The 23556-nt window shown below is 40.6% G+C and overlaps 1 protein-coding gene across 1 annotated transcript in view; it reads right to left on the bottom strand.

Moving 5' to 3' along the window:
* The window catches only part of pcdh9 (protocadherin 9), a gene marked incomplete at its 3' end in the record, with an annotated part of 244356 nt that overhangs the window by 47898 nt on the left and 172902 nt on the right, over positions 1–23556 (bottom strand). Inside the window, exon 4 of the mRNA XM_084064514.1 lies at positions 18306–18507. Coding sequence (XP_083920640.1) covers positions 18306–18507 — 202 coding nt within the window. The remainder of the gene's footprint in view (positions 1–18305; positions 18508–23556) is intronic.

The following is a 23556-nucleotide window of genomic DNA, read 5'->3' as shown; positions in this document are numbered from 1 at the left end:
TGCGAGGCGGAGGAAAGGTGAGGCAGGAGTGGAGCAAGGAGACGAGGCAGGATTGAAAGAAGGGGAGACGAGGATAAAAGAAGGATGACCCAGGAAGGATATTATTCCTCTTTTTTGGAATGCCTGGAGCTTTAGCATAACAGCCGGGACACCAGCTGATTCTAAATATCAACTGTCAATCCGCTGGATTTGAGCAACGATGAATGACATTTAAATCCATAGCTTGTAAATTGGAAATTGCATCTCGTCATCTACAAAGTGTGAATGCTCAATAATGAATACCTTGCAGTGACACGGTCTACCTGTAATTGGATGTAGTCATTAGATCAGTGCCAAACAGCACCATTATCCTGACTGAAATCCTGCACGGTGACATTGTCACAAAGGAGCAAGTATCTTCCCCTTACCTGAAATCAATTTTTGTCTTTTTTTGAGGGGGTTAGATTGAATGTTTACACTGCGTCTGTCTACATGTATTGATTCTTCTTTCTTTGACTGACATGTGCATCTCTCTAGCCAGTTATTATAGACTGTTTTCCAAACCTCAACCACCATCTTTTATCCAAAGGTCCCAGTCTAGACTCTTTTTCTTCAGTCTCCTTGAATATCAGGCTGTTGCAATCTGCTCATTTCAGTCATATAACAACTTAATCCCTACATACTTTGTTGGCCCCCCAGGGTTCTATACTAGACCCCCTCCTTTTCCCTATCTACACCAAATCCTGATCTCACAGTGCATCGCAACGCGTCACGTTGTTAACTCGTAGATCGGCTATTTTCACTAAATTTCTGCCAGAGGATAGGGACTCTAGGATGTGGTTAAAATGTGTACATAAACCTGAAAAGCATTATATACTTGTAAAATTTGCCATGATTTCTCTCCTCAAGCTTTATTGTCTCCGCCAGGCCGAAAGGCATAGCCAGAGAGTACGTTTTGCACCCGTCCGTCCGTCCGTCTGTCCGTCCTTATGTGTCTCCATCCTTCTGTCTGTGAGCAACACGGATCTGTCCCATTTTCCATATTCCATCCTGATTAGCTAACATTGGCTTCCAAAGTTTGCAGGATTGGTTTGTTTTGAACAAAATGCCTCAAACGCATCATGCAATTTCTGTGACATTTCCACTAGGCCGAGGACAAAATGCCACTTGAAAATTTTCAAATCAGCCTCATGGTGGCACTATAACAGGCCGATTGGCATTTTTAACTACAACTGCACCGATCTGCGTGAAACTTTGCACGCACACTCCCTAGCAGCCAAGGAAAAACATCTGCCCTGCATTTTTCACATCTGCTTTTTATAGTGCCACCAGGAGGCCGCATTTGGCTAAACACATTTTTTACCTACAGATTTTATCCAAACATCACGCAAATCCGTACACAATATCTCTATAGTCATTAAACGATCAGATTTTTCATATTCCATCTTGATTGGCTAGGAATGCTTTCCAAAGTTTGCAGGACTGCTCTGTTTTGAACAAAATGCCTCAAATCATGAACACAGCATGCAATTTCCGTGAAATTTTGCACGCACATTCGCACAAGGCCAAGGAAGAAATGCCACTTCAGCCTCATGGTGGTGCTATAACAGGCCAATTCGTATTTTTTCATATAACTGCACCGATTTGTGTAAAACTTTCTATGTGCACTCCCTACAGGCCAAAGAAAAACTTTTGCCTTGCATTTTTTACATCTGCCTTTTATAGTGCCACCAGGAGGCCGACTTCGAAATTTCACACAAATCGGTGCACATGATCTCTATAGTCATGTGATCCTGGCGGATCTGTCCGATATTTCATATTTCATCCTAATTGGCTAACATTGGTCCGTTTTGAACAAAATGCCTCAAATCATGAACGCAGCGTGCAATCCCGTGAAATTTTGCACACACATTCCCACGAGACCAAGGAATAAATGCCCTCCTTTTCACATTGGCCTGTTATAGCGCCGCCAGCAGGTCTAATTTAGCAAAACACATTTTCGGAACAAAATGCCTCAAATCATGAATGCAGTGCCTGCTTGCAATGAAAGGCCTAAGAGGAAATGCCACCCTTTTCACATTGGCCTATTATAGCGCCACCAGGAGGCCACGATACCCTACCTGACCTGGCGGAGACCTGTGCTCCGATGAGCACTTTTTCTAGTTTTAACTATATTACTTTTCTACTGCCATGTGCTGGCCTTTACCCAGCATGCTTCCTGCTCTTCAAGTGATTATTCTCCCGTGCACTTGCTCACTTTGACTTCAGCTGTCCAAAATTGTAATATAACAGTACACACTCATGTTTTAAAATTAAAAAAGGGCACTAGCCTACATTTATAAGATAGGAGCTGTTTTTTATTATTGTTATTTTTTTGTATCATGAATTGGCACCTCTGAAGCAAGATGGTGCCCACTCCACCTACCTAATGTACAGGGCGAGCCCTGACAAACACCTCACCATCACTGTGCCACATGAATTTCATTGCTGTCGGGTAGAAATCTTGTATATCCAACACCGTTGGAAGTGGGGAAGAAAAAACTGGATCCAATGTAGTTATTATTCACAAGCTCTTGTCTCAAGAGAACCGCAAGCTTTTGTTAAGAATTTACATTGGTTACAGAACCCACAGACAGACTCAACCTCTTTCAACCTGTGTTTGTTTTCAAAGATATTCAAGGGTTTAAAAAAATAGCAGATCTACAAGCTCACCATGCAACGCAATGTGATGCTTTGTGATCTTGTAGATTGGCTATTTGCACTCATTTTGTGCGACAATTGGGCATTATTGGATGGTTTATGCCCAACAGCAACGATCTACCATAGCTCGCCCTTTCCTCCTTTGTTTTCACACTTAAATTAAATCTTTGAAGCTTTAAAGCTTTAATTTCATTTATAAATGCAAGGCCACTGAGCTGTAGAAGTGGTGCTTCATTCGAAAACAATAATTATGATAATGATAAACTTTAAGAATGTTTTTCTATCTGTAGACAAAACTTGACTGAGCGGACCTAAATCACTTGTAGAACTTTCTATACTCCAGTGATCATTTTCCAAACATCTGCTTGAGTTTTAAGTGCCACACTCTGAGTGTAAAATTAGCAAATGGTATGAGAAAATTAACAAGGAGGCATCAGTGTGAGCCCTGCTGGATGCCTGCACTGCTGCCATATGTTTCACTCAGAGATTCACTACACAGACACTTACATGCATGCATGCACATGCATGGTGTGAACACACACACACACACACACACACACACACACACACACACACACACACACACACACACACACACACACACACACACACACACACACACACACACACACACACACACACACACACACACACACACACACACACACACACACACACACACACACACACACAGCAAGCCCCCCATACACACGTGTATTTAGATTCCAACCCAGTTTGAAATTATGTCTGAAAGGGGATTAATCACGGTGACAGCAGCACTTCAACACGTTTTTCACTTTGTCAGAAGTCTCCTTTTCCCTGCCTGTTCCATGCGTTTCCTTCCTTTCCACTGGTGTATTACTCCGAAGCCCGCTCAAAGCACACAGCAGGGGATTAGTCCCTATCACAGCTCTCACTACCCCCAGATCAGTTCACCCGGGTTAAGGTGCAGCTTTCAAAGAAGATACCGCTTTCTTAGAAAAGGTTTTACTCTCAAACCACTGCCATGTGTAAGGACCCCAGTAACACTGGGACTTTAATGCTGAGATAACCTATTTAAGCTGCTGTCTCAACACAAACATATCATCTCTCCCTCTGTCTCCCTAGTGTCAAGACCAGTGACGTTTCATACTAGTGTAATATACAGAGTAGCCCTGCCCAGAGCCTAAGGGGAAGAATGTAACAGAGTAGCTCTGCCAGCTCATAAGCCTGATATCTCCCCTGGTCAAGGGCGGATTCCCCTTTGGATGAGCCGTAGAAGCTTGGCTTCCCACACAAGAGACCATGGTTTGAATCCTGGGTGTTACACGTGCCTGACAAGGGAGAAGGATAATATGCTAACTGGAGAAAATAAATAAATAAAGTAAAGATTTGTAGGAGTAATATAATATTTTTTTGTGCAAAAATTGGCCTCTACATTGCCGCTATAATAGGGCAATGTTAAATTGGTGGAATTTGCTCCTCAACGTAGTGCGAATGTGCATGCAAAGTTCCATCGCAATCGGACGCTGCGTTCATGATTTGCGGCATTTAGTTTGAAACGGGCCACTCCTGTAAACTTTAGATGTCAATCTTAGCCAATCAGGATGGAATATGAAAAATCAAACGAATCAGTCTTGATCAAATAACTATAGAGATCATGTGTACCGATTTGCGTGACATTTGAATAAAATCTGAACCCTTAATATAAAAAATGTGTTTTACATAAATCGGCCTCCTGGTGGCGCTATAAAAGGCAGAGAAATGCAGAGAAATGCAGGGCAAAGGTTTTTCCTTGGCCTCTAGGGAGTGCGCATACAAAGTTTTACACAGATCGGTGCAGTTATAGGTAAAAAACACTAATCAGCCTGTTATAGCGCCACAATGAGGTTAATTTGAAAATGTTCAAGTGGCATTTCTTCCCCGGCCTAGTGGAAATGTGCGTGCAAAATTTCACAGAAATTGCACGCAGTGGTCATGATTGGAGGCAATTTGTTGAAAACGGAGCCCTCCTGCAAACTTTGGAAGCCAATCTTAGCCAATCAGAATGGAATATGAAAAATCTGAAAGACCCGTTTCATTTAATGACTATAGAGATACAGCGTACCGATTTGTGGGATTTTTGGACAAAATCTGTAGGAGTACTGTAAAAAAAAAAATTGTTTAGCACAAATTGGCCTCTTGGCACACATTGCACTATAACCATGTGAGAATTTTGGGGCAGAGGTTCTGAATTAGCATCAAGGGAGTGTGTGTGCAAAGTTTCGCTGCAATCAAGCCAAACGGTGCCGGAGATTAGCTGTACACAGACAGAATGATGCACAGACACACGGAAGGATGGAAACTTTGCACACACTATGTTGAGGAACAAATGCCACTGGAAAACATTTTTTTTATATTACTCCTACAATTGTTGTCCAAACATAACGCAAATTGGTACATGTTATTTATCTCTTTAGTCAAGTGATCAAGACGGATCTGTCCGATCCGTCCTATTTTTCATATTCCACCCTGATTGGCCAACATTGCTGGCCCACACTAATCTACCTCACCTGGTGGAGACATGTGCTCAGAGGAGCACTTTTTCTAGTTTTCTTTCTTTTCATTTTTTCCCCCTTTTAGCCGTTATGCCAATTAAGCACCCACCGGGAGGACTTAACACCTCCGTCCTACTCCTCCTGTTCAACACCCCCTACTGATAGGTGCTACCCCAGCCCAAAGGAGTCGCTAGCGCAGCAACAGAGATAGCTATTTCCATTTGGCAAAATAAGTCATACAGTACTAGCAGTATAGCAACTAGCGCAGCTTTGCTACTGAACACAACATTGATATTTCTGCGTCTTCGTTCACCAAACTGCACACATTGTAACTTTGAAGGCTGAAGATTGGACAGGGAGGCCACACTGTTATTCGTCTCTGTGTCTTGTTTAGTAGAGCCTTAATTATCAAAGCCTGACAGGAGGGAACTGTTAAATATTAAGTAAATCCATTGCCAAGTAGATTAAACCCCTTTTAGGAAGCTTGTGGGCAGAGCATCAAGGCAGCAGGTGGACATTTCAATGTTCCACAGTTTCCTCAAGGGTTTATCTATCAAGTTACTATGTTATCTATCAAGTTACAAGTTACTATGTGACAGTGACATACCTTTTCTGTGTGACATGTATTGGTACTGGTAGCTTGTTTAACGCTTTGAAATGTAGAGTATGCAGCCTTTGATTAAGCAGCCTGTTCAGCAGTCCAGAAACTTGTTTGCTAAATTGTACCATTAATCATAGGTTAAATGCACATGCAGAAAAAAGCACATTTGTTTTTTTCATTTATTTATTTATTTACGTATTTATGTATTTATTTATCATTTTTAACATAACTGAGTAGGTTATGGTCATGCTAACATAATTCTACCTATACAATACATAGGATGTCCAAAGTTGGCATTCTTTATTTTCCCACCGGGATCCACTGACTGCTGTTTTTTTGACAGCATCAGATGTTATACTGAAGAAGCCTGAAGTTATTAATAACTGCTTCAGATACTGAAACCTACAAAGCTTTCAGCAACACTATGCATACTTGCCCTGCAGTAGGTAAGAGGTGAACCGCTTCTTGTTTGGGCCTTTACAAGTCTATTTGCACCAATAAACTGCAAACATGAACACACATGAATACTGTCTCCATTGACGTGTACATGTAAAACTATAGCTAATATAACTATAACTTAAATTCTGTATGTCCAGTATGGGTCATGGTTCAACAGGATGTGCTCAACTTGAGAAGACAGAGAAGATTGCATTTGGCGTTATACAAATGAATGATATGGTACTGTAGCCTACATGAAGAATTGTCCCCCCCCCCCCAGTCTGCGGATCAAAGAAACACTTTCCAAAGGCGATAATTGAAACTAATTCAATTGTTGGCCTTGATTAGTTTGAATATACTCAATTTAACAATCTTCTGTCATTCTTCCTTTCTCGTTATGATTCATCGTCATTTGGTTTTTGTTTTGCTTTGTTTTTTGTCTTGGCCCAGACCCTCAGCCCACCCTTGCTATTGGCAGCATCTGCCATGATAATGACAGCGTCTACTTTCTGACAGTGTTTACTAGCTGACAGTAGCACCCTGCTCTCTCTGCATGCTCCGGCAAGCATTTCCATTTACCTCACTTCTGAAGCTCCTGTCTAATTTCTCTTTGGAGACAGAAATCCTTTAAACCCCATTGTATCCTGGGGCAACATATTTACTGAGGGCTGGCTTTCCAATACCTGAGAGAGATTAACGTTGCTCCCTGATTTATGAATCCATGCCACCCACCCACAGGCTTGGTCAGAGGCATTAGCAACACTAGTATGCTAGTTCTCACTGTGGGATTTGGCCAGCAGAAAGAACACACACACACACACACACACACACACACACACACACACACACACACACACACACACACACACACACACACACACACACACACACACACACACACACACACACACACACACACACACACACACATAGTTAGGAAAAAACAGAACAACATTAGCATGGGTAAAATTGGCTGTTAATTAAGTTGATTTCACACCACTGCTGGCATTTTTTTTATGTATCTGATAGAGACTGGATTTCTAGTTTACGTAAAGATGTAATTGGTAGATCGCGATATCGCAATATGTCCTTTGGGCATGTTTAGAAGTCAACAAAAGGTATGGGAAAGGACATTAACACAATCTATCACTTTGAAATATAAGCTTCAGAAGACCTGGAAGCAGGCCGTGAGGCCGGCCTCTTGTTGCAGCATGGCTCTGTAGTCTGAAAAGACGGGCCACTGCTGGATCACACATTTCACTGGCATCATTAGTGGACTGCAATTGAGGCTGTCGGATCGCTGCCAGGCTGAGTGACAACCCCGTATTTGTTTATTCTGAATAGTGAATTGTTGAGTGTCTGTAATATGGCAATAACAATGCTGGTTGAATGGGCTTTAGATGATTCAGTGGTTCTCTCTGTTGCTATTTCACATTCCATTGATTCCGTCATTCGCTTTCTAAAATTGACACATACCGGTACACATTTAGCTCACACACTGAATAATTAAATAGCTTTGCTGGCTTGATTGTTGTATGACATCATTGACATGTCATCAGGTCATATGTTACACTTACCCTGTTGTTGGTTGTTTAAGGCTCAAGGCACTTACTCTGACCATGCACTTGCTCTCTGCTTAAGAATGCCTACTAAAAGCCTATAGTGTACAGTAGTTGAGCGTAGACCTCACCCAGTACTATTTTTTGTACTGTTAAGCCTGAATTGTGTAATGTATTTGTTCAGCCTCAACTGAACCACATAATGCAATGTGACATAACATTTTCATTTTGAATACAATAAATTATTATAACATCCATGTGGACAATTGTTTTTTGGGAGGGAGTGCTGAATGGGGCATGTGGCATTTTACTAATGGCATGGATATACGTGTCCAGATTTGACCTTTTAAAATAGAACACCAGTAGAGGGCCACATAACATAAAATATCAACAGGTAAATATTGGATGCCTCAGTCTTTATAATGTAAATCATAGAGATGATAGGTAGAGGGTCCTTTAACCAACAGTTGTTGTTGTTGTTTTGTTCGTTTTTTTGTTTATTCGTGTGCAACAGTTATAAAGAATGCGATGCTACCCTATGGGTGTTATGACAGTTTTGGTCTTACAGTATGTGGGGCCTTTGTTCTGATAAATGGCGAGTCTATGACTTATGAATGAATTACTCTCAGTAAATGAGTATTAGGCCTATCAACTACTCAAATCTAATAAAGCAATTTTAACCAACAAAGTCTCATATTTAACAAGTAAGTCCATAACAACACATTTTAAATTATTATTGGTTAGATATTTAGATGCTTCAATTCATGCAACAGCAACATTTTTTCATAAAAATAAACTCATTGAAGCCATGTCCCAAATTATAGGTAATGATACTTTATTAGCCTACTAGAATATGACTAAATTAAGAAAAAACAAATACTAATAATTGTGTAAAGATTTATGCTGTATTTGTAATGAATTTCTGTGGGAGACGTTTTGCTCTTTGAAGCATTTCTTTAGCGATCCGAGACAGTATAGCGCAGAATCCAGTGGCACGGAGCACCTCAACAAGGGAGTTATCCATCATCTATCTTCAACCCATCAATGATTAATGGCTAAAGTGGTTCCATTTTCATGGTAGAGAACATAACAATCTTGCATTGAGTATTTTGCCCCCTCCCCTCCAATACCAAGTCCCCAACAGCTACTGTACTCCTCCAAATCACATCAACCATCTCTCCTCTCCGTCCCCCTCTGTTCCTGTCACGTTTTTGTGTTCATGTGCATAGGTGGCACAACCAAGCATTCTTATTTTATCAACCTTGATCCAAGCCATTCTTCTTTTATAAACCTTGATCCTTTTAAGGTTCAAGGTTTCTGTACTGCAACATCTTGTGTACATAAGAGCACATTTTGATTTTTGTTCTGGTTCCTCAGAGCCAGAAGCATTAATATGATAATAATAATAATAATAATACTACAACATATACATTGTTCATATATATATATATATATATATATATATATATATATATATATATATATATATATATATATATATATATATATATATACATATATATTATGTATGAACAACATGTGCATGCGTGCGTGCATGCATATGTACACACACACACACACACACACACACACACACACACACACACACACACACACACACACACACACACACACACACACACACACACACACACACACACACACACACACACACACACACACACACACACACACACACACACACACAAATAAAACAATACATACAGTATTTGAAAGCAGCTGCACTACATGGGGCTCGCTTTGGGTTCAGTGTAGTTGAATATCTGCCTGACTACCTTGCACCAAACAAAGCCTTTTTCAGAACTTTTGAGAAGAAAAAAAAAAGATTTAAATCCAGCCAATCCCTGTAATATTTGCCAGAGCACATTTTTCCCAAGGACAAACAAAAGGTTGAACTAAGAAAGATAGCTCCAGAAATAATTGGAAAATCAACGTATTGTTTTGTGATTGTTTGTGCCTCATACCAGATTGTGGTGGAATGAAAGGAACAACAATCTCCACGTGACAATTGCTTTGGATATCAGGACATGGCTGAACCAACAAAACAACAAACATACAGGAAACCATTACACAAGTTACTGCACCGAAACTGCTGGCAAGCACTGAATAATTCAATGTGAATGCTCATTTAATAAAGATAGCGCTGAAAAGTGTATGTGAAAGAGATGTACTGTATAGTACGCAGAACTACTGTAGGCCCCCCCCCCTTATATATAACTACTTAAAAACTGATAAATGTAAAACCAAGGATTTGTGATTATGACAGGATTTTTGTTTTGACTTTTCTATAACAAATTCGAACCACAATTTCAGGACCACAATGGATATTTGCATTAAGCATAATGGTATCATTGGGACAAAAATAAATCTTGTACTAAATTGAATACAGTTGCCTATATTCTTAATTCAATATTCCCTGTTACCCAGCCCATACAGTATCTGCATCTTGCAGCTGTTTGCTAGGCGCTCACCACTAAGTAGGGTGTAGCGTAGTCAAAACATCATCCCCGTCCCAGTCATCACCATGGTAACAGGACTGTGGGATGTATTAAAACAAAACCATTAGCTACACTGGGTTTTAAAGTTGTGCGTTTTTTATAGATACGGTATAACTTTTGGCACATTATAATACACGCAGGATGAGGTTCGTCTCCAACATTCTATAAAAAGTTTGTACCGTACATTGTATACTGTATGCCACATGAAGCATTCATTTCAATGGAAGCGGGTATGCGGCAACTCATGTCAATGTTCAGAACATTTAAGTCTTGGAATCCATCAGTGAATCTTCTTAGTTTTTAACCACATGAACCCTAGAATCCCTATTCTGGACATGGTGAACATTTGGCAAAAAATAGCAGATCTACATGCTCACAACGCATTGCAATGCAACGTGTTGTGAGCTTGTGGATTGCTATTTCTGGCAATGAGTTTTAGTGTATATGGATAGACCCCAGTCAGCAAAGTATATAAGGTTTAAGTTAGCCTACAGGCTGTGAGCTAGATCTTCTATGTCTCGTCATTGTTTACCGTCCAATAAACAACTTACAGTAAGATGCAAGAATGGAGTCGCTGTTGGCAGAATTAATAATAGGATTTTTCAAAACTAACCAGTATACATTCATGCATGTTTGTTTATAGAGATTAAGCTGAAGTTTAATGACAGAAGCACGGAAGAAGAAGTGGCCGTAGACAGCAGCCAGCAGCTAAAGCTGAAAATCCGGATATAGCCCACGGCACCATCTATTTCCCCCAGGGGGCTAAATCTTCATCCATAAAATAAACAGCAATTAGACGATGGTTTCCGAGACGGAAGCTGTCATATCCAAAAACCTCAGTTAGAAGGCGACAAAATTGTTCCAATGTTAGGATGCCTTGAGGATCATATTGCTTGAAAGCAGGTATAAGATAAACATGTGTTTCTCAGCTCCCTTTCCTCAAATATCATAAATCCACCAGATTTTGAATGGTTTACTGAACTGAGGGTGTTCACTTTGCATTGGTAATGTTTCACTCGCTTGAAAATGTGTTAATGTTATTTGTTAATTAACATGGAGCTACTGTATTACAATTACCCCTGTACTGAATACCTGTTCCACAAGGCTGTGCATTTTCCTATAAATCTCACACCCTCCCATCCCAGGTCTCATGTGGAATATACAGTACACAAACAGCTGTGGAAGTACTGTACAGTGTGCTCCTCGCTTCTGATTCATGATAAATGAGCTTTAAATATGAATGAGAAAGTGGATGATCAGCTCTGGCAGAGACTGCACCCATTATGAACTCATCAAAACATGCAAAATGTGTTGAAATTGTTTGCGCCAGCTCTTACACAACTATTACAAATGTTTGCGCTTATTGTCTCCGCCAGGCCGAAAGGCATGGCGAGAGAGTATGTTTTGCCCCTTGTCCGTCCGTCCGTCCGTCCGTCCGTCCGTCCGTCCGTCCGTCCGTCCGTCCGTCCGTCCGTCCGTCCTTCTGTCTGCGAGCAGCTAATCTCCGCCACCGTTGGCCAGGTCACTGTGAAACTGTGCACACACACTCCCTGGATGCCACAGCAGAACCTCTGCCCCACATTTCTCAGATCAGCATGTCACAGCGCCACCATGAGGCCGACTTTTGCAAAACACATTTTTGGATATTACTCCTACAGATTTTGTCCAAACAACACGCAAATCGGTACACAGTATCTCATGTGATCAACACGGGTCTGTCCGATTTTTCATATGTCATCCTGATTGTCTTTGATTGTCTTCCAAAGTTTGCAGGATTGGTTCATTTTTAACAAAATGCCTCAAATAATGAACGCAGCACGGGTTTTCCGTGAAATTCTCCACAGAGATTCCCACTTGGCCCAGGAAGAAATGCCACTTGAAAACTTTCAAATCAGCCTCATGAAGCTTACAACTAGTCACCGTGATGCAGAGCTTGTAGATCTGCCATTTTTTCTGCCAGTATTTTTGAAAAATGCTCACTTAGAAATGGCATGCCCAAATTGGGACAGCAGGCTGAAATTGTCACATGGATGACAAGTGCTAGCTATTGACAGCCCCCCCCCCCCCCCTCTCTCTCTCTCTCTCTCTCTCTCTCTCTCTCTCTCTCTCTCTCTCTCTCTCTCTCTCTCTCTCTCTCTCTCTCTCTCTCTCTCTCTCTCTCTCTCTCTCTCTCTCTCTCTCTCTCTCTCTCTCTCTGTCTTCTCTTTTCCTCTGTCATCCCTCCATCATGACTTTGGTCTCATCATTCATTATTTCAGGTTCTTTGCTGTGGGGATGCTCTCAGCCATGCACAACCAGTCCTCAGTGGCACAGAAATCAGTTACAATATTTACAGAAATGTAGCTGACTGACAGAATCATGTTGAATCCCAAATATTCATTCATCTGGAGACTATGTGACAAGGTTATTCATATCTGTGTATGTGTTCATTGTCTTTCTGTAGGAACAGACGGTTGTCATTTCTGCCCATAATTGCAGAGGAAACAGAATCCATCCAAGTAGTAGTTCAATGGGTTAATGTCAGTCCCCTGTTGCACCAATAATTAGATACTAGTTTGACCTAATCAAGATAGAAGGTTGAATTAATTAAATGTAAAACATATACCTGTAGTGGGCTTCTTTCTCTCAAATTCAGTCTATTCGGTTGCTATGGCTTACTGTGCATATTACATAATTATTGCTGTATATTGCATTGCTTGGTCCCAAGTATTGCTGCTATTATTTGTTGCTATTCACAACATATTCCTGATGAGTTCTACCATGTTCCGTCTATTATAATTATTCATCAGAAAACCTGTTACATATGAATAAGTCAATGTCGCTCTTATTTTCAAGTCTGTCGGCCATAAGTCAAACACATACTTCTGTATGGCTTAACAAACGTGCATATGTTAATTTGTAATGTGGGGTAGAAAAAACATAACTTTGCTTCCCATAATTGAATAATGGGGATGCATTTGCTCTATACTGTACTTCTTCCATTGCTCAGGCGCCTATACAAGGATAATGATAATGATGATGATAGTGGTTAGAGAGTGGCTTGCTCAAGCATCAACTGCAGCCTCTACAGCTCAATGGATTTTTATTGGTGTGGATTAGACTGGGCTATTGTTTAGTACTGTGTGGGGATTGTAAGATTGGCTAATTATTTTTAATTATAGTCCTAAGATTGTTTATTTGATTCAACTCCATACTATCATGATTATTCATTTATTTATTATAATCAAATGTATCTACTGTACACTGAGTTTTAATACAGTAACTGAATGTAGGAATGCAGTTCTAAATATGACACTCACAGTATAATAATAGCTATTACAGTAGTGGTTTAGGGAACGTTAAGGTAAATAGTGTCCCCAAGTTAAAGATACTTTATACAGTTCCTTTAGGAATTATGTTCAGCTTGTGCATAACAAACTGCACTCAGTATAGCGATTGAAAACACCAAATATGTTTTACTGCAACACCCTTAAGTGGTTTGGTGTGGTCAGCCTTCTTAGTTAAAGTTGTAGTTCACACGTCCAAACTTAGTCAGAAATATGAACGTTTGATCAATATGGTCCAGTATTTTTCTCACCCAAAAATGTCCATAAAGGAGTTCTATATAAACTCAAACGTGGCTCTGTCTTTGCCCTAATTTAGAATTCCAGGATCCATTAATTATGCCGGTATGCCACACCTGTAGACCCCTCACATGAGGAACAACCCCTCATTAATATGCTAATATGCCACGCCGCGGATGCAACGCATTGTTTAGTTTAGAGAGAAGCAGAGTGCCAAAGATTACCAGGATTTTCATAGATAAGCTTCAAAAACATGTTAAAAACTCAAAAAAACATGATTTTGTGTGGAGTGCGTCTTTAACGATTAGGTTTAGGTTTAGGTTTAGGGTAGAGGTGGTTAGGGTTAGGGTCATGTTGGAGCTATAGGGTCTGCTAAACCCATGTGTATAATCCCAAGGAGTTGGGATTTATACCATCCTGAGCAGTCTTATTGACAATTCAATGGCAGCGTATAGTATCACAGCAGAGACTAGAGGTGCCCACGTTATTTTGGCACCCACCCACCATCAATGTACATCAGGACAAAGCGATAACATCCAAGTCAAATGAAATGAATGAACATTATGTCTATCAACAATCAATATATTAGTGGACATAGTACAGTCCATCAATGAATATACTGTAGGTACAGTCTATCAACAATGAATATATCAATGAGTATATGCACGGCCTATCAGCAGTCAACAATATATGTTTATGTAGTTAATCAATGATGAGTAGGCCTATCTGAATGAATATAAATTATATGCACATGTTCAGTAAGACACTGAACCCCTAACTACTCCCCATGAGCAAGTTGGCAGCTTGCATGTTTGCCTCTACCTTCTGTGTGTGAAATGTATGTTCATGTAATGCACGTTATAAAGCGCTTTGAATAAAGGCACTATAGAATTGCACATGATTTACCATTATCTTTTATTGTGTAACATATGAATGTTGTATGGAATATTTCCTTTGCATTTGTTTCTGAAATTAGCTTCAGCATACACTTGCCCGCATAAAAGCTCATATTGAATCATACTGTAGCACTGATTACAAGCGAGTCTTCATTGGTGGCAGGGGCGGACTGGCCATTTGGCATACCAGGCATATGCCCGGTGGGCCGCTGGGCCACACAAATTTTTTTTTTAATTTTTTTTAAATATATTTTTGCTCCCGTTTAAGGATTATTACGGTCATTTCCGGGTCGCGCGGCCCAATTATTAGTTACGTTAATGTTTGGGCTGGGATGCTCTTCAGCAGTGGCGTAATTTACATAGGGATGCTGGGTTAAAACAGCGAAACGGTCCGGGAGTGGTGGGCCGGTACGGACCAAAAATGCCAGGGCCGAATTTTGGTCCCAGTCCGGCCCTGATTGGTGGCAACTCCCTCTCCATGTGTGCTAGACTAATCTTGGCAACCAAAGAAAAAGTACATTTAAGACTGCTTTTTGTTGCCTTCCACCTACCAAGGACACTCTGTAGCAAAAGGATAATCACCATTGAGTAAATTGAACAATACAGCTGAATGCTGTCATATGGACCAAGAAAAAATCGAGATAACAGAAGAACTGCAAAAGGTTAATTCAATATTCTGCACGACAATGAGGACTCTGTGGAATTTTAAGGGAAATAAATCAATTTGCCTTAGTCCTTGGCTTTTTGAGAATGTTTAGTAAAATATCTGAAAAAGTTATACCTTGAACAAAGCTCGGGGGAAGGATCCCACACACACACACACACACACACACACACACACACACACACACACACACACACACACACACACACACGCACAAACGCACGCAGACAGACAGACAGACGCACACGCACAGTCGCACACACACACACACACACACACACACACACACACACACACACACACACACACACACACACACACACACACACACACACACACACACACACACACACACACACACACACACACACACACACACACACACACACCATGTCTAGTTTAAAGGTGCCTTTAGTAACCACATAGGGACATTTACTAACCACTTTTATTAACCACATATCGAACCTAGCGTCTGTATTCTCTCTTAATAGGTGATAGTTGGCAAGCATTGAAATACGGCAATATGAAACCAATAGCTTTTTTCGGATATTAGGGCTTCAAACTTATACTGTATCTAAAGTAATCTAAAAAAGTTTTAAATGTGTGGAAATCTTGCATATAAGCCCTCCAGTTTGAGGTATTTCCCTAAAAAGACAATTGTCTGGAGGAGTGCAGGGTCCTTGGACCCCACCATCACCTCGGCTTGTGCCTTCATAAAGTTTCCATCTCAGGAATAATTGGAGGCAGAAAAGGAAAAGCTGAAAGCAATGTTTTGCTATGAGTGCCATTGTTAAAACTCTCAAATCATGTCCGGCCTTGGAGACTAATACAGCTCCCCCAGGAGACTAGCATGCCCAGGTCTGTTGGGGCCAGGACTTGAATGTCATTATTTCTGGACCCCTCCAATGTCAACTGAATTTTCAGATGGCAAGATTCTTTCTCATTTGTTTGTAGGTCTTAGTATTGAGTAGACTATACTGTACAGAACATTGGAACACTCAAAGCTCACTGAAAGAAGACATGTGCTCCTTTATCATCGTTACCATGTGTCCTTGCGTACATTAAAACTCCAAACATTATTAGGATGGATTGTCCTGGTAAAATCTAACTTTGCAGACAGTTCAAAAATTGGTCCAAAATGTCAGGATTGTCTCCAAGAATGTAAGATTTAACTCCTAATCACAAAACGTTCTCTGGGATGGCTCAAACCCTAGTCTGAGCCTAGTGTAATTTTCAGAGTGATAAACAATCTCCTCCTAGCAGCCAAAGCCAGTGAATGTGCTGTTCGTATTCTGCTTGAACAAAATGGTACCTTTGATAGTTAATCATAACATTTTAATTGAGTGAGAATTGAGTTTTACAGTAAGTGGGTTTCCATCCACCTTTTGCAATGTGAACTTAGAAAAAGAGTGTTTTTTCCCCGCTTGGCTAAGGTGGAGACATTGGACAGGTTTTTTGTTGCCTTGGGTAATTCTATGTCTCTCCAGCCACATTATTTTGTCAGGTATTTTCTCACTGTTGATTGTTCAATTATAGGTTTCACATATTGTAATTGTGCTTTATTGTAAATTTAAGGGGGATAAACGGACCTGTTGTTTGGCTGATACTGACAATAAGCCACTTCAAAATATTTCTTCTAGTTTCAAATGCTTATGTTTTTTCTTTGAACTTACAACAAAATTTCAGTGACATTTGCAATTATAGTATGTTATTAATTTAAAACAGCATGCGTGTAGGATGCATGTAATATCACATACTGTATGGATACCTAGATATAGCCAGAGAGGCATATTAAAACAGATTAGCCTTACTTACATGTACATACTGTATACTGCATTTGGCCGTTTTCACTGTCAAAAGACTCTTATGAAAACTTTGTGATAACAGGTACAGTATAAAGGAAAAAAAGTAAGGAGCATATCATTATCAGTACATGGTACTTAAAAGCTTGAGTACATCTGCTATCTTAGCATCTGTTGGAGATTACAGCCACAAAGAACTTGTATTTATGCCATATGATCTACTCCTCCCCACAGTAGGCAAGCTGGCATCGACCTTGGGGCGATGCGCTTGATCTTCCTGCGCGCTTCACCTCTTAATGATAAAATGAGAAAACTGGGTCGGAGGAGTGCATTCCCACCAGAAATAGCGGGAAGTTAACATCTTCAGTCGAGAACCACGACTTCCAACTGGGAAATTATCTCTAAATAAATCAAATGAGTTTCACAAATAGGTGAGGAGCCTATGGGAGACCCAGGTTTGCTCCTGGGAGAAATGATCAAGTCCAGATGATTAACTGAGAAATGAATGACCTGCTCACGTATCCACTAGGAACCCGCTTGAGAGATGGAGTAACTAAATCAAATTAAATTTGGTAAGTGTGCATTTTATGTGAAACTGTTGTTTTACAAGACTATTGGTTCTGTCTTGTTAAGAAATATCAGTGGTTCCCGAGAGCAACAGTTAAATCCTTTTAAACATTTGCTCATTCATTTTCTCATCCCTACACTTCAGATAAAGTGTATCCACATGGGTCAAGGCTTCTCTGTGATTTTTGTGCAATTATTAGACGTTTAAACTGTGATGTGATGATGGTATGAGGATACCGAGGCTAATCAGCAGTTTTATTAAGCATGCAGGAAATCTTCAACGTGCCCACTTAAATTCCAAACAAAAATGGTACCAATTCACATGATGGCATAATTTTGCTAAGCTATGTGTTCCTGGAAAGGGATGCCTGCAAAAATGTTGATGTCCCAACATTTTAAGAGTAATCATGAAAAGCAATGGCAGTGTATAATGCGGGCAAATGGGAAATATGCTATATAATATGTCTATGAGAGGTTGAAGTTAGACAGTGTGCAACTTACCAGAGTTGGGATCTGAGTTGCCATCTGCTTCGGTCCTCTTGTCAGGGGAGGCCTGTTCGTAAAAATCGTCCTGCGCCTGCACCAGAGGGAGAGGTTGTGTGAGGAGGGAGCCACTGCCTACAGGCTCGTGGTCCCCCAGGCCGCTGTCACTGCAGCTCTCCTGAGAGCCATCCGGCAGGTGAAACGTGACGCGCCGCTGCGACTAGAACCAAGAGAGCACAAAACAGAGCCACTGTTGTTAGTGCTCTGCTCTGCAACCCTCATAATCTCCAAGCCTTTTCACACAATAGTTCTGCGCTGAGCTGGGCTTGCTCATGCGTAGATGCTGGACATATTGAGCTATTTTCAATTGTCTGGGCCGGCAGAAGCAATCTCAGTATGATAATGTGAAAAGGCATCTGAGCTTTTTTTTTTGCTCTGTACATTGTAGCTTTTATTAAGCATTTTTGTAGGGAGTATTAAAGGATTGTGGCAATTATTTAGGGTTTCAGAATGCTAGGAATAATTGGTTTGGAGAATAAAATAACTATTTTGGCTTTGCCTGAGCCATTGGTGAGGGGACTTTAACACAAATAAGTACAGTCACGTTTCACTGCACAATGTCAACCATAAACTGCATGCAGATTAAACACCAACACTAAGTACATTATCAAAGAAAGTTTAGCAAATAACAAAAGGCAATTTTGAGTTATTATCTCATTACTACAGATCATAATCATAGTTGGGCATGCTTTAAAGGCCATGAAATCCCTTAACAATGGCAGGATCGAGCATTAGCCTGCTTTGACACACAGATACATTTAGCTTGATTGTTTAGTTGTCAGCTTGTTCAGGTGTTGGCAACATCAAAGTGGCCTGCAGTGTCAACAGAAACCCTCTCCATCAGGATGTCCTTCATAAACTCTGCACCGAGGAGAGGAGAGCTGGGTGTGTGGAGATGCAGAAATGCTCTCGCACACACACACCCACACACACACCCACCCACACACACACACACACACACACACACACACACACACACACACACACACACACACACACACACACACACACACACACACACACACACACACACACACACACACACACACACACACACACACACACACACACACACACACACACGTCCGTAAACCCATTGTGATTGTGAATTTTCAACTGTTAATTCCGAATGTCTTTTTCCTGGACTTTAATGACATTTTCCTCCGGCTTTTTCATAAGTCCAGAGACAAGCCTTGAGCTAACCTTTTCTGAGCACAGAGAGGTCTCTGCCATCTCCTTGGTGATGACAGACAACGAGACGGGTTTTACAGTAATTATTGGCAAAAGCAAAGGTCACCCAATCTGCAGTCTAATGCAAATGACCTCATTATATATTTTAGAACTGCTCAGAAAGCATACGGCATTCAATTAAACAAAAAGGGGGGGAGGAGAGAGAAGGAGTGCATCAGGGGGGGTGCAAGGAGGTTGAGCAAGTGAATGAGGAAGTGAGTGAGAGTGCCCAGGAGACTGTGTGCAGAATGGTAACTTGAGAAATACATGAGTGGAGTTTAAATTATTTGAGTAGGTCATGGGAAACACTTAAAAAACCTGGATCATGTTGAATATAACATGTATTATTCATGTCATACATTTAATGGGTATTCAGCATTAGCCCAAAACCTAGTTTGAATATACTGTATGTGTTGGATGTACATTCTGCAGCAAAGTAAGGTTAGGTACAACGAAGAAAGCTCTGCTTTGTACACCTAGGAACATGCCTCTGCTGCCTTCACCAACTTTTGGGTAAAGTGTCTGCATTTTTTATTATAAGGATTTGATTATATAAATGTGCAATTAAACACTGGTCTCAACATCATCGTGGCAGTTTTAGTACAGTGAAAGAGCAAACTGAAAAATAATCCAGCATAGAAAATTAAAACACTGATCAAAGATATGTTTTGGTATGTTTTTTTCTCTGAAATGCTGTGAAATCTCAGAGGCTTTAGCCATTGTCATTGAGGTCCCCAGTGAGACATTGTGAGAGCCAGAGGTGTTGAGAGAAACTCTTTAAATATTATGCTCTCAAAACTCATATTATTCATGATTTTGAGACACTCTGAGAGCTCATGATTTGCCACGCAAGTTGTATCAATTTGTTTTGAGTGATTACTAAATTTCCCTGCTAAATAGCAGAAAATAACAGAGAAAGCAGTATGAAAATGACTGTAAGTCATTTAAAACTGAGAGTCTTGGACAGACAGGTGTTATTTCCACCAGCATCAAATAGGCACCCTTGTCTTTGTGCAAACTGTAAGGTCATTAGGGAGGTCATTAGGGAGCACTCATTTCTATCCTCTTCCAAAATACAGGAATGTGTTGATTTGCTCCTGGTTAGGTGAAATTAGTAAGAATGTATAGGAAAAGTATTATCTTATCTACGGTGACTGTCATTATTTATGACGTCATGAGTAAGGTCAAGCAAAGCATACTGAAGTTACTGAAGTGCCTTTTGTAAATCCCAACTGGGCCATATGGAATTTTGAAGCTGTTCAGTTAAACAGTTGAAACAGTTAAACAAAAAACAGGGTCTAATAGTGTGGCATCCAATGGATCTCTGACGTCACAACCTCATATTGATGACGTCAATTCCCATATGGAGGGACCCTGGGACAGCGATTCTGTAACTTGAATTCACTAAATGAAATATGTATTCACAGCACAGTATGTGAAGAATATTTGGGGATTTATTTTCCTTGGCCTATACTTGCAGCGTGCACAAGAAATGTGGCGCTGATCGGTCCAGCGGTTTGCTAGATTAGCTGCGGACAACACAGACACGCAGACAGACACGCAGACAGACAACGCACGCACGCACGCACGCACGCACGCACACACACACACACACACACACACACACACACACACACACACACACACACACACACACACACACACACACACACACACACACACACACACACACACACACACACACACACACACACACTTGCAGATGGCTCACCGCCCCAGCCATGCCGTAGAAATACTGAGGAAAGGAGTGATGAAGGTGAAGAAGAATGGTGTAGGCTTAGGCTATCCCTAGCCTGGAAGGCCTCTAGATAATTCTTAATTAGCCTCTAGCAGCTAGATATAGTAGCTAGATAAATCAATGTAAATGTAAATTAATAACAGCAACCAGCTCGTCTAGCTGTTACTCATTTGCATTTACATTGATCATGCATGGCCAATGTCTTATCTTTGGTGAAATCTTGACCGCGTAATGTGTAGAAAGTGTGTAGGAGGGAGCCACAAGGCAAAAACAGATTCTGGCACAAAGCCTTTTTCCATGAGTACGATACAGCAGTAAAATACTCGGTGTTCCCTTAACTCCAAAAATGAGAAAAAGATTTTACTGTGTAGAGAAGTAATTTGGTTTTATCAAAGTTTGATTTCATTGTAAAAAATAAAATAAAAACCATCTTAATACTAAAAGTCCCAGATACTGGCTCTGATATGATGTACAAGCCCTGTTCTCCACAGAGCACCTAGCCTGATGCTGTCACTGTTTACTGTTGTTGTTAGGATGTCTTTAGTATGCACATACTGTAATGTAAGGCGTTGAACTTAAAGTGAGCGATTTACTCAACTGAAAAGAAAGTATTATTGAAAACAAATAACATTTACTTGACAGTATAACATATATTTCATGTTCATATACCACTTTTTCCCAGAATTTTGCTTTAATTTGAAATTTGGAACTTTTCTAGAGACGAAGGACCTCATTTTGACAACTTCAATACAGCCATTCTATTCAATTAATCCAGCCCTTTCTTAACCTATGATCATAGAGGCTGTTTGGGAAATGTGCCCCTGTGAGTTTCTAGCACATGCTGGCCAAATGTAAAAAATAATGCTGATATTGAGGCTTTGACAATGTGTGGTATGAATAATTTACTTAGTTGCAGACAACGCTATTTATTTTGACTAGCATGCTTTGAAGATGAACCATTGCTCTCAGTAGAGTGCATACTGTGCCTCCACCAACAATATGCAATTTTTAAAGATATTTTTACCGTGACATTGTGACCTTGACACAATGTCCTTTTCAACTGAGCAGCCAACTGGTCATGCTCATCAACTTTCAACAAAGTCAGTCCATAATGTTCTCAATTTAGAACCTGGCCTTTTGCTGTCTAAGAGAGATGTCAATATTGAAATAATACGGGATATATAAAAGTAAAGACAAATAAATAACAGCAACGTATCAAGGTTAAAATTTTCCATGGACAAACAAACACACACACAGGGGCAAAATAAAATGATCCCCCTTGCTTTCGGCCAACCGGAGATAAAACTATAAAAATGCATTGTCAGTGTTCAATATAAAGCTCATTATCGCCACCAGGCCAGAACGGCCGAGGGTGGGGGAAGCCCTGTGGGCTTTCACTTCTACCCATAGGGGGAGCCACAAACGCAAAGAGTTGCACCGTCTGTTGTACAAACACTATTTCCCCCAGCAGCTATCTCGTACCCCAAGATTGACACAGCCCTGGATAAGCAACCAGGCATGGCGGCGATCTGTGCTCAGAGGAGAGTACTTGTCTAATTATTGTCAGTGAACGCCTCTTTCTGAAGCACTTTTCATAATGTCATATAATCACCAAACACATACTTACATGAGCAAATACAAACCAAAGAGAAATACTTCCCTCTGACAGGCCTTTTTAGTTGTCAGTATGAACAGTATCATTGTCAGCAAGAGTTTGCTGTCGGCTATTCATAAGAGGGTTATAGTGAATAATATTTACAACAAAATGAAACGCACAGAGAAAAAAAAGAAAGTTCTGATAAGTGGGCTGTGTCAAGTCACTACAGCGTGACAGCGTGCGCGTGTTGTGTGTGTGTGTGTGTGTGTGTGTGTGTGTGTGTGTGTGTGTGTGTGTGTGTGTGTGTGTGTGTGTGTGTGTGTGTGTGTGTGTGTGTGTGTGTGTGTGTGTGTGTGTGTGTGTGTGTGTGCAGTGTGTGTGTGCAGTGTGTGCACAAATCCTCACAAAATCACAATGTGGTGTTCAGTAGCAAAGCAGCACATACTGGCTGACTCCTTGTGGGCATGGAGTGTGGTGACAGTCCAATTCTCCTTTGGCCAAAAGGAAATAGCGATCTTCATTAATACTTCACCCACTGTGTAAGTACAAAAGTGCATCACATGAACAATTAATGCTGGTGTAACTAAGCGCTTCACTGATTGAATGCATACATTTTCCACTAT

The sequence above is a fragment of the Gymnoscopelus microlampas genome, assembly GCF_963454915.1.
Source record: "Gymnoscopelus microlampas genome assembly, chromosome: 1".
Taxonomy (NCBI): Eukaryota; Metazoa; Chordata; class Actinopteri; order Myctophiformes; family Myctophidae; genus Gymnoscopelus; species Gymnoscopelus microlampas.
Note: the sequence above shows the minus strand (reverse complement) of the source record. Positions and strands in the feature narration are given on the sequence as shown.